This window comes from Neophocaena asiaeorientalis, unplaced genomic scaffold, assembly GCF_003031525.2.
Source record: "Neophocaena asiaeorientalis asiaeorientalis breed wild unplaced genomic scaffold, Neophocaena_asiaeorientalis_V1.1 scaffold132, whole genome shotgun sequence".
Lineage (NCBI taxonomy): Eukaryota > Metazoa > Chordata > Mammalia > Artiodactyla > Phocoenidae > Neophocaena > Neophocaena asiaeorientalis.
In genome coordinates this window covers 1105293-1118184 of record NW_020173393.1, presented here as the reverse complement: position 1 = coordinate 1118184, position 12892 = coordinate 1105293, and the positions used below count along the sequence as shown (strand labels likewise).

General features: G+C 44.4%; 1 protein-coding gene across 2 annotated transcripts in view; it reads right to left on the bottom strand.

The window, feature by feature from the left end:
• The window catches only part of SLC13A3 (solute carrier family 13 member 3), a 76193-nt gene that overhangs the window by 16443 nt on the left and 46858 nt on the right, over positions 1-12892 (bottom strand). For both annotated transcript variants that reach the window (XM_024746771.1, XM_024746770.1), the window contains 3 exons: positions 8853-8948; positions 7770-7874; positions 2749-2846 (listed from right to left, as the gene is read on the bottom strand). In XM_024746771.1, coding sequence (XP_024602539.1) covers positions 2749-2846; positions 7770-7874; positions 8853-8948 — 299 coding nt within the window. The remainder of the gene's footprint in view (positions 1-2748; positions 2847-7769; positions 7875-8852; positions 8949-12892) is intronic.

Here is a 12892-nt window from a genome sequence, read left to right as displayed (position 1 = left end):
TCACCGTCCACATCACCATCCACATCATCGTCATCATCATCATCAGCATCGTCGTCAACCACAAGCACAGTGCCTGGCACATAGTAGGCCCAGCATCAATACTTGCTGAGCGACCATAAAGGGAGCTGCAAGTGCAACTCAGATCCATAGAAGAATGGAAGACAGTGGGTAAGATAAGAAAATCAAGATTGGCTTGGATGTCTGGGTTCCACCCCCTGTCTCTTTTTAACTAGCTGTGTGACCTTGATCAAGTCACTTTCTCTCCATGGAAACTGACTGACCACTCTCTAAGGCCGCCTGTAAGACATGGGTGTTGAGTACTAGAAAGCATCATTTCGGCCAAGTCTGCACGGGCCCACTAGTTGCCGAAGGATGGGCAGTGCGGGTGGAATTCCCTCTCCCCACCCACTGGGCAACACTGAAAACTCCAGTTTAAAGAACCCTCAGCGGAGGCAGGATGCTACACTCTATGGGCCGGATCCAACCTAGAGATGTGTTTTAACACTACTGGATGGGCCCACGTAGTATTCGTTTTCCAGTGTTAGCTGCCAAAGTTTAAAATCAGGGAGATTTCATAAAATTCCAGGTTCTTTGCTTCTCTTAAAAAATCAGCAAATCTGGCAAAACTAGTCGTGCTTTCCTACACGGGGACAGTCAGGGGAGACTGAGTAACAGCTGCCCCCTTTATTTGGACGTTGGCTTGGCTGTTTTCCACAGATCCCACCAGGCTCTGACACTGAAGGTCTTGCCAATTACCATCACCCTCTGCTGCTGTTTTCCCTGTAATACAGAAACTGTCCTGTTCCAAAAATGTGAAAGGAGAGATGGACAGGGAGGGCCAAGTTTCACCAAACACATTCTCCTGCATCCAATCAGCGGCACACAAAAATGTTATGCGGCGTTTGAGTTTGGACATGTCCTAGAGAACTGCTAAAGCCAGGGGTGAAAAGTGACTAAGGGCCCCACTCACTTCCTAACTGGGAAAGCAAGGCCCAGAGGGTACAGGAACTTTCTCAACGTCACCCAGCAAATTCGTAACAGAGCTGGGATTCCGCACGTGTATGCCATAGTGCCCTCCACACAGTCCCAGCAGAGAGGAAGCTCTGGGCCTTATGAGCCCACCCACAGGTGACAGAACCATGGCTGGGCACCTGATCTAGAGCAGCCAGGCCACAGGCTGGCCAGGAAACTATGAGGCCACGAGGTGACACAGTAGGAAGTGATCTGCTTTTACAAGAACAAGCTGGACCAAGCAGTTTCTGACTCAGAAGCATCAGTAGGAAGTAGAGAGACAACTCGGTGAAGAGAAGTGATAACTGAAGATGCGAGAGCGGACAGAGAGAGAGGGCCGGGTGATATGGAGGCCGTGAGCGGGCTGAGTTCTGAGGCAGCAGAACGTGTGAGGAAATAGGTACTGTGAGGGGGCAGTGGCTGGAGGGAGCAGACACACCCGGAGACGGAGCAAAGCCTTTAAGAGAGTAGCTGCTACGAGGAAGCAGAAGGTGTGTGGGACTCGATGCTTCGAGAGACAGAAACAGGAGGCAGGAAGTAGCCGGAGCAGTGGGATTAGGTACTGTGAGGGAAAGGGCGCTACCCCACAAGGGAACAGAAGTTACAATGAAGCGGGAACCCGGATGAAGCAGAAGCCACCGAGATGCCACAAGTTAGAAGCAGTAGAAACTCCGAACAGACCAAGAAATGATACCGAGAGTGGATGGTGAGGAAAGCTGGCTGGCCACAAGACAGAGAAGCAGAGAGGAAGAGAATAACTGAATCCCGTTCAGTGGCAGAGCCTCAGGGGCCACAGCCTAAGCCTCCTCGAGGTCCAGCTCTGCTACAGTCTGTGCGCCCCTGGGAAATCGGCTCCCTACTGGTCCGTACGCCGCACTGCACACACACAAAACCCCACTCCTCCTGGAAACCGGAGCTGTCCCGTGTAACACGCTATTCTTTTCCAACAATAGAAGATAGTGGGATCACGACCTCCTAGTTCCTGACTCCTGGTCCAGAGCTCATCCCACTGCCCCAGATGGAGATGGGCCAGTCACAGCCTCTGTCACAGGTGGCAGGCGTTGGCACCTTCTTCGGCAGATACCGGCTAGAATGCCGGTGGGGTCACAGATTGGTGATCTGAAGGCCAGCCTACAGGCGGGTTGGTGTGGAGGGCTCAGTGATTCCCTGAGGCTGAATTTGAATGCCTATAGCCAGTTTTGCCTCAGTTCCCCCACCACTTGCTATCCATTTAAACCCAGCTTGAGGTTTTCATCTCCGGGCCCTTAGGCAACTGACTTGCAACTCCTGCTTTGGGCCCAGAGTTTTTCTGGGCAAAGTCGAGGCTACTGTATAGGTACTTATATGACTAAAGAAAATATTAATAGATGTCCGCAAACCTCTTATTGAAGAAATGAAAAACATTTTATTTGTGGACACAAATTTGAATTTCATGCCACGTTCACGAGTCATGAAATATTTTTCTTTTGATTATTTTCAACCATTTTAAGAATGTGAAAGCCATTATTCTTAGCTCACAGGCTGTATAAGCACAGCCAGCCAGCTGGATTTGGCCCATGGACTATAATTGCTAATCCCTGACCTGGACTGTCACCTCTGGCAGACATGGTAAATGCTCAGACAGGGAAAGCACCACGTGACTAGTACAATAGGGCTGTCAGTCCCAGGAGGGCCCCACCTTCAGGCCACTGATGACCACGCTCCAGGCCACCGACACCCCAGCCTTGCCCACCTTACCTTTAAAGTCAAACCACCACTTGAGAGATGGCTTTTGGGACGGGAAGAAGAACAAGACGGTGACAATGGACACGCCAGTGACAGCATCAGAAATAAACCTACAATGACAAGGCCCCAAAGCATGTGACCCTGGGCATCTCAGCAGGCCAAGGTTTGGCAGATTTGCAAATGAGGATTTGTCGAAGGGAATTAGGCCCACCGTGAAGGGAACATTGTTGGAGGCCACCGGATTCTGTTCTGCACTGCAGTCAGCAGGGATGCAACCACCCATGGATGCAGAAGCTCTTTATCCACTGCTCCCTGGGGCATTTAGACTCTGCTTGAGCCAAACAAATGTTTATCCTCCCATTTCAAGGACCCTAGGAAGAGGGACTTGATCAAAGAGGGGAGAATCTGAGAGCCACAGAAGGTTGGGGTCTATGGTACCCCCATGCATCACCATAACCGGGGCTCCTGTAACAGTCCTGTATGTATTTGTTCAGCTCCTGCTTGCATTCCTCCTGGGATGGGCAGCTTAGTACATGGAGATGCAGCCCATTCACACCAGCAGAGCTCAGATGGAGCCCACCTCATAGCCCCTCAAAACCTCACTACCACCTTCCAAGGATCCACAACATGTCCTACGGAGACATTAAGCCCACAGAAGTCTCAGAAACAGCCCTTGAGGGCAGGCATCTTCCATTTCAGATGAGGAATCTGAGGCTCAAAGAGCAACAGCAACTTGCTCAGGGCCAGACCATAGTCTGTAGAGGAGATGGCCTTGAACTCAGATATATCTGGCTCCAAGTTCAATGAGGCACAGAGCCAAGTGCCAACAAAAGGGCTTTCAGCCCACATATTTGGGAATAAGAGTATTCAAACAGCCAAGAAACTGGAAAAGATGGCCAATATCACTGTAATAGAGAAATACAGATCAAAACACATGCTAACAGACAGGCAAAACGTGAAGAGGGTGATAATATCTAATGAGGATGTTGAGAAACACATGCTGGCAATACATTTCAAAACTTTACATGTGAATACCCCTTAATCCAGTTGTTGTACCTCTAGGAATTTATCCTCAGGAAATAATTGGGCTCTTGTACACAGATTATGTACTGGGACGTTCATTATTGATAAGATTAGAAAAAAATGGAGGATTTTTAGTAGGGACATGTTTAAATACATTGTGTATTACAATATATATAATGAAATACCCCTCAGCTGTTCAAAAAAAGGATAAAAGATATTATCAATTGTTACATTTGACATGGAAATACAACCAAGTTACCTTGTAAATTAAAAAAAAAAGCAAGTTTTTATCTGCAGTATTGGACACGATCCAAAAAGGATTTAATTGGTTAAATAAATTAAGATGGGCCCATTCTATAGACTACAATGCACTGTTTAAAAAGAATGAAGTGGGTCAGAAATAGCAGGTTGTCTATGATCTCATTATTGTATTTTCCAATTTTTTGTTATATGTATGTGTGTATATATTAATATGGGTTGTGTGTGTGTATCTGAAATGTTATACACCAAACTGTTAATTGTGATAATCTCTGGGGAATGAGGGAAAACTAACTTTTACTTTTTCAATTTAGCATTGTTTGAGGTTTTTATAATGAGCATAATTTTGTAACTAAACAACAAAGAAAAAAGCAGATCACAAATACTATGTTTCATGTATATGTATAACTAAATCACTTTGCTGTACACCTGAAACTATCACAACATCGTTAATCAACTCTACTCCAATATACAATAAAAAGTTAAAAACAACAACAAATACTATGTTTCATGTATATGTATAACTAAATCACTTTGCTGTACACCTGAAACTATCACAACATCGTTAATCAACTCTACTCCAATATACAATAAAAAGTTAAAAACAACAACAAATACTATGTTTCATGTATATGTATAACTAAATCACTTTGCTGTACACCTGAAACTATCACAACATCGTTAATCAACTCTACTCCAATATACAATAAAAAGTTAAAAACAACAACAAATACTATGTTTCATGTATATGTATAACTAAATCACTTTGCTGTACACCTGAAACTATCACAACATCGTTAATCAACTCTACTCCAATATACAATAAAAAGTTAAAAACAACAACAAATACTATGTTTCATGTATATGTATAACTAAATCACTTTGCTGTACACCTGAAACTATCACAACATCGTTAATCAACTCTACTCCAATATACAATAAAAAGTTAAAAACAACAACAAATACTATGTTTCATGTATATGTATAACTAAATCACTTTGCTGTACACCTGAAACTATCACAACATCGTTAATCAACTCTACTCCAATATACAATAAAAAGTTAAAAACAACAACAAATACTATGTTTACTGTAATCACATTTCTGTTGAAAAAATTCTTGTGTTTGCTAGGCTTCTTTTTAGTGACTTTGCATGTGTTTTAAAATTAGTTGTATTGAGGTATAATTAACATGCCATAAAATGCACCCATTTTAAGGATACAGTTCAATGAGTTCTGACTAATGTATACGGTCCTGTAACCACCAATGTGATCAAAATGTAGAACAGTTCCCAGACAGGCATTTTTTAAGTCAGAAAAAAGACATACATCAGAACTGCAAACTGAGGTTCTAAGTGATTTTCACTATTGTTGGAATGGTTTATAACACCAGATTTCATTTGAAAAAAACCCCAAAGTACCTACATTTTGGAAAAATAAAAGAATGGTAATAAGAGCCACTTCTTTTGGCTCCATGATATTATATTGTTTCTTCCTCATAAGAACCCTCATGAAATTGGAACGTGTATCCCCCATTTTACCAGGGGTGGGGGGAGTCTGAGGCTCAGAGGGTGAAGTGTGTAGGGCTGCTCTATCCAGTATGGTCACCATGAGCCACATGTGTCTAGTGGACACTTGAAATGTGACAAGACTAAATGTGGCAAGTGTAAAACACACATCAGATTTTGAAGATTTAGTGTAGAAAAAAGAATGTAAAATAGCTCAACAATAATTTATTGTATGGATTACATATTGAAATGATATAGTGTTAAATAAAATACATTATTCAAATTAATTTCATCTGTTTGTTTTTTTTTTTTACTTTTTTATGTGACTATTAAAAAATTTAAAATCACATTTGTGGTTCACATAACATCTCTATTGGATGGTGCCGATCAAAATCATCTGAGCTCGCCAAATCCAGAGGACGTATCTTCCATCTAATCGTGTTCTAACTAGATCACACCAGAATTTGACACATTTCCCACTCACTCCTTCCTTAAACACTCCTCTCTCTTGGCCTGTGCTAGCCTGTTGCTCCAGTGTTTCCCCCTACCTCGCTGACTGCTTCTTCTCCATTTTCTCTAATGGATTCATTCTCTACCCAGCTCCTAAACGTTGGGGTTCCTCAGTCTTCTCTACGCTCCTATATGCTTTCCCTGGCTGAGCCCATCAATTCCTAGGGATTTAAATTGGAAATTTATATGGTGACCCCCAGATTTATATCTGCAACCTGACTCCTCTGAGCTTCAGGCTTGCGCATCCAACTACCCTTTGCAGTATTTGAAAAGCATTTTAGACTTGACACGTCTAAAACAACTCCAAAATGGAACTGTTGATAAGCCACCCCCAACCCCCTAAAGAAATGTTATTCTCCAACTACCCACCTATGCAGGTAACTCCTTTCCCTCATGCCCCCAAATCCCACCCAGTAGCAAGTCCTATCATTTCCAACTTTGAAATATATCTTGTCTGCTCCATCTCCATTGCCCCCACTCTCATTCAAGCCATCGAAGCTTTCGTCCCCAACCAGGGTTCAGTAAACATCTCCTATAAAGGGCACACAATACGAAAACAGCCACAGACAATACGTAAATGAATAGGTGTGGCTGTGTTCCAATAAAACTTTATTTGTAGATACTGAAATTTGAATTTCATATAATATTCATGTGCCACAAAATGTTTCCCCTAGCCACTTAAAAACATTAAAAAAAATTCAAAAACAAGCGGCAGACCAGATTTGGTCCATGAGCCTTGGTTTGACAACCGCTGGGGTCATCGAGGTGGTGCTATAGCTCCTAACTGTTCTCCCCACCTATATTTTGCCCCCACTATCCATTCCCTAATAAATACAGCTAACATGTGATCGAGCTCTTTCTAGGTGCCAGTCTAATCACTTGACATGTATTAACTCACTGCTCCTTAGAACAATTCAACGAGAATTGGACTGTTTACAATACCATTTTACAGATGAGAACGCTGAGGCACAGAGAGATTAAGTACCTTAAAACCCTCCAATAGGTTGCTACTGATCTCCCATTAAAAAGACAAAACAAAACAAGACCAAAACTCTTAGCATGTCCAACAAGACCCTTCATGGTCTGGTCCTCACCTGCCCTTCCAGTCACATGTCTGCCAATTTTCCTCCCTCCCACCAGGCCTTGGTTACAATGGGCTTCTTTCAGTTCTTCAAATGTTGATTTCCACCTCAGGCTTTTAGTAGATATTCCCAGTGTGTCTCTAATTTTTACTCTTCCTAAACTTTGGTTCTTTCCAGAGCTAACCAAAGTCAATGCCCCCTACTCCATTCTTTGAGAGTATAACCCTCTCACTCCTTCTTTCATAGCACTCATTACAATTTGCAGTTATTTTGTTGTCTATTTGTTTTTATCTCTGTCCCCAGCTGCTGGCATAATGTTTAACATAAAATAGGTGCTCAATAAAAGTTCTTTGAGTGAATGAATGAATGAATGATGTGCTCAGGGTTGCACAGTTTGTAAGTGGCGGAGCTGGCATTCGAACCCAGTTCTGTCTGATTCCAAAGGCAAAGCTCTTAACACAGGAGACGCTAAATGTTTTATCATCCAAACCTAAACTCTTTTGAGGGCAAAAGAAGGAACTGTTAATAATTACATGGGATGAGAGGTGGAAACATAGCCCAGTTTTCCCCAGCTACACTGCCTCCTCAGCTCCGGCGGCCCAGCCCCGAGTCTTCCCTGTTGGACTCCATCCCATGGGTCCCCAGAGTCTCACCCAGGGGTGAAGAGGCTGGCCCAGCCAGGGATGAACTTCGGGTCCCGGGAGAAGAGGAGGATGGCGAATATGCAGAAAAGGATGAACACGGCCTGTTCGGCAAACCTGTGGCACAGAGATGCAGACACCATTGTGACCGTGGGCTGTGGCTGGACCACAGCACAGGAAGCCCTCAGGCAGGGGCCCACTGGGTGTGACTGGGCCAGGCCCTACCTCTGAAAGCTGGAAGTAGTTCACTCCCCAGGTGGTCCCGAGAGTAAGGGGAGTGGTGTCCCAGGTGTAAGTGATTCCTTTCCTGGGGCTCCCATGCTGCCCTAGGATCCTTCCTGAGCATAAGGCACCCTTCCCCACAAACCATTCATATCACTCCCGCTGGGAATTTCCCATAGTCCTAGGGACAATCCAGAGAGAGAAAGAAGTGAAACAGAGACAGAGTCAGAAAAGCAGAGAGAAAGGAAACTGACAGAAACAGAGAGGTAGGCAAAGAGAGAGGAACAGTCATACATACAGAGGGGGACAGACACAGAGAGGGACAGACATGGAGAGAGCGGTAGACAGAGGCAGAAAGAGAGAATCCCTAAATGTTGCAGCAAATATCTACCCAATGTGCCCATTTCACAGATCAGGAAGCAGGGCCCAGAGAGGGTTAGTGCCTTGCCCAAGGCTACACAAAAAATTAGTGGCAGAGTCAGACCTTGTGTGAAGGCCTGCTAACTCTTAGTTATTTTCACTACGTGAGAAATATGTGCGAAACAAGCTTCTGGAAGCCACCCAAGGCAGCATCCGGTATTCCATGAACCAGGAAGGAAAGTGCGCATTAGGCGGGAAAGTGACAGGTTCCCCCTCCAAGTTCAACCCGAGAGGCTTACTGGTCCTCAGGGTATCTACTACCCCAGCGACAGGGCAAGAGCTGACTGTGTAAGTCATCTCCCTACCCTCCATCTCTAGGCTCCCAGGCCGTTGGTCCTGAAATCCCCTTGGGACTCAGTCTCCAAGGGGGTCAGGGATTAAGTCAAGAGGTAGCTGTCTTGAAAGTCTAGTACCTGGCTCTCTCCCCACCCTGAAAACCCCTGTGCCACGTACTTGATGGGCCCCAGGTTCTGGAATTCCTCCTGAATCATGGCTCGAGCCCTATTTTCTGCGTCACTTCTGATCTCAGATTTCTTCTTCCTCCAGCCCCTGAAACAGAAAGGGGGGAGGTTAGGAGTGGCCACTGCAGTCTAACTAGCGTCTCATCTACCCCACCACCATCTGGCCAGGTCTCACTATCTCTGTTTTGGAGACTCTGCAACAGCCTGCTGAGTGGTCGGCCTGCCTCTATGTTCCCTTTCTAAAATCTGTTCTGCCCACCTATAGCCTGGATAGTCTTCTAAAAATGCAAATCTGATCATATGGCTCCCAGGCTTAAAATCCTTTAGGGGGTCAAACAGACTCATGAATAAACAGATAAACCAAGGAAATAAAATAGAAAGTCCAGAAAGAGACAAAACTATAAATGGGGATTCAATCTATGATAAAGTTGGTATCCCAGCTTGGTGTAGAAAAGATGACCTATTCAGTCATTGATGTTAGACATATAGATCAATGGAATCGAATTGAGAGGCCAGAAATAAACCCATATTTCTATGGTCAATTGATTTTTGATAAGGGTACCAACACCATTCAATGGGGAAAGAACAGTCTTTCATCAAATGGTGTTAAGACAACTGGATAGCCACATGCAAAAAGATGAGCGTGGACCCCCTACCTCATACCACATACAAAATTTAACTCAAAATGGACCAAAGACCTAAATAGAAGAAGAGCTAGACCTGTAACATTTTTTCGAAGAAAACATAAGGGTAAATTTTCATGGCTTCAGATTAGGCAAATACTTCTTAGACATGATACGAAAAGCACAAGCAACCAAAAATAGATAAACTGACTTCATTAAAATTAAAAACGTTTGTGTGTCAGTAAATGGTATCAGGACAGCTGGATGGCCGTCTGGAACAACAAAAAAAGTTGGATCCAAACCTGTACCCCAAGGTTGGATCCTTACACTACACCCTAAGGATAAGCTCCAAATAGATAAAAAATCTAAACATAAAAAATATTAAAACACTAGAAGAAAACATGGGATTATTCTTTTATAATTCCTATCATGGAAAGACCTTTCTAACTGTAATTGAAAATTCAGAAGACACATAAGACAAGATTGATAAGTTCATCTACATAAAATGTTTCTAAACAATTCTGCATGGAAGAAAGCACTATAAGCAACGTAAAAAATCAGGAAAAAATATTTGCAACTCATACTCAAAACGAGCACTAATCTTTCAATATAGAAAGAGTACTCGAAATCAATAAAACCAAGACCAATGATCAATTTTTTAAATGTACAAAAGATATAAACACACAGTTTAACAATTCACAGGAAAGGAAATACCAGGGTCTCCCATGAATATATGAAAAGTTTTCACATTGCTCCTCAATATGAAAGGTTTCTCAAAATTATTTCTAAAATAAACGCAAATTATTTTTCTCTTATCAGATTGGCAAAAATCCACTCTGCTGCATGGAAACAGACACTCTCATACATTGTAAATGGGGGAACAAATTAGTGCAATTCCTACGGAGAACGACTGGACAATATCTATTAAAATAAAGTGTTTATTCTCTGACCCAGAAATCCCTCCTATGGGGCTTCCCTGGTGGCGCAGTGGTTGAGAATCCGCCTGCCAATGCAGGGGACACGGGTTTGAGCCCTGGCCCGGGAAGATCCCACAAGCCGCGGAGCAGCTAAGCCCGTGCGCCACAACTACTGAGCCTGCGCTCTAGAGCCCGTGAGCCACAACTACTGAACCCGTGTGCCACAACTACTGAAGCTCACACACCTAGAGCCCGTGCTCCGCAACAAGAGAAGCCACCCCAATGAGAAGCCCACGCACCGCAACGAAGAGTAACCCCTGGTCGACGCAACAAGAGGAAAGCCCGCGCTCAGCAACAAAGACCCAATGCAGCCAAAAATAAATAAATAAATTAATTAAAAAAAAAAAAAGAAATCCCTCCTATGGAAATCTACCTTACAAAAATACCTGTTACTACACAAGATGGTATCTGTCAGGGAGATCAGTCACCAGAAAATATATAGTATCTGCTTGTATTTGCTTATGGAAACTCTGGAAGATTACCCGAGAAACCAATAAAAGTGGATACCTGTTTGGGAGGGATGTATTGGGTGACTGGGTAATCGAAGGCATGGTTGGGAAGAATTCTCACTGCATACCTCTTTGTATTGTTTTTGATTTTTGAACCGTGTGTATGTGTTGCTTATCCAAATTAAAAAAATAAATGCTTTTTAAAAAACTCACAACGGTTCTTTTTTGTGAAGATCCATGTCCCACAAGGCCCTCAGTGATCTAACCCAGGGTTTCTCAGTCTTGGAGCTCTTGACAATATTGGGGCAGGATCATTCTTTGTTGTGAGGTGGGATAATTCTTTGGTGTAGGGGGTTGACTTGTATGTTGTAGAATGTTTCGCAGCACCTCTGGCCTCTACCCCATGGACCCCAGGAGTACTTCCTTGGCTGTGACAAGCAAAATGTCTCCAGACGTTGCCAAAAGTCCCTGAGTCGGGGTGAGGTGGGGGGAGGTAAAATCATGCCCAGTTGATCATTTTGCCTCATCGCCCACAAATCTCCCTCACACCCTGAACTCAGTCCCTTTAACCTTTTTTCATTTGCAGAAGACCCCTTGCTACCTCTGGCCTGGGGGCCTTTGCACTCATTGCTCTATCTGCCCGGAATGCTCTTCATCACCCCTATCTCCTTCTCCCCTTTACTGAGTTAATCTATTCACTCTTCCTATTCCTGCTCCAAACGCACTTTCCCAAGGAAGCTCTCCTGCCCTCCCAGTAAGGTGAGAGCCCTCTAGCGTGCACCCTCAGATCTCACCATCCATTTCCCTCCCAGCACTAATCATGACTGGTATTTCTGCTTTGATTAGTTGTTCACTGTCTGTCTCCCCCGACCTAGACTGCAAGCTCCCCAAGGGCAGGAGCGCCTCAGCCTTGCCCAGGGGCTGCATCCTCAGCACCTGTGTGACAGCATCAGGCACGTAGCAGATGCTCGGTGGATACTTGCTGAAGGAAGGTGGTGTCATGGGATTGGCCAGAACCTTTCCTGCTACCCACCCAGAAACACCTCTCTCACTGGGCTTCCCTCCACTTGCATTTCCTTCATCACAGCCTCCTCCGAGACCAAGTATTGCAGATGTCCAAGGAACAGGCAGACAGGAGAAAGGGGCTCTGTTTCAGGCTCAGCACTGGGCAGTTTTCGCACTCTCCCTCATTTAGACTTTATTTTAGCTGTAGCTCATTATTATCCCCCAACTAAAAGTGAAGAAATTAAAGAAGTAAAGGCTCAGGGAGGTGACAGAGTTGCTCAAGGTCATGCAGAACCATGATGTGAACTCTGGTTTATCTGAGTCCAATGTCTGGGCTTGCTTCTCTTGGCTAAGCTGGGCTTTGAACCCTGAGTTTCTGCTCTGAGGGATCAAGGAACACCACGATCACAGCCTTTCTATTCTCAAGGTGTTTTCACATCTCTTTCATCCAGAGTAGCTCTTACTGGTCCCATTTTACAGATGAGAAAAACTAAGGCCCAGAGAGGTGAGGGGACTGAGTCAGAGAATGACTTTATGACATGTCTGCTACCCCAGCCCTGAGATGCAGCTCCTATTTTAGTATTCCCCAAACTCCAGGCATTCATAACCTACTTTCACAAACGTTCGTATAGCCACATACCACAGGGCTCGTGTTTCCTTAACATTTTCCTCCAACTAGACTCAGCATTTTAATTAAAGAAATGTATTTAAATGGAAAACTTTCTATCGCTCCCATACGTAGAAAACAAGAATCACTTGTCATACATAGAAAGTACCCACAGGGCTTCCCTGGTGGCGCAGTGGTTGAGAGTCCACCTGCCGATGCAGGGGACACGGGTTCGTGCCCCAGTCCAGGAAGATCCCTCATGCCGCGGAGCGGCTGGGCCCATGAGCCATGGCCGCTGAGCCTGCGCATCTGGAGCCTGTGCTCCGCAACAGGAGAGGCCACAACAGTGAGAGGCCCGTGTACCGCAAAAA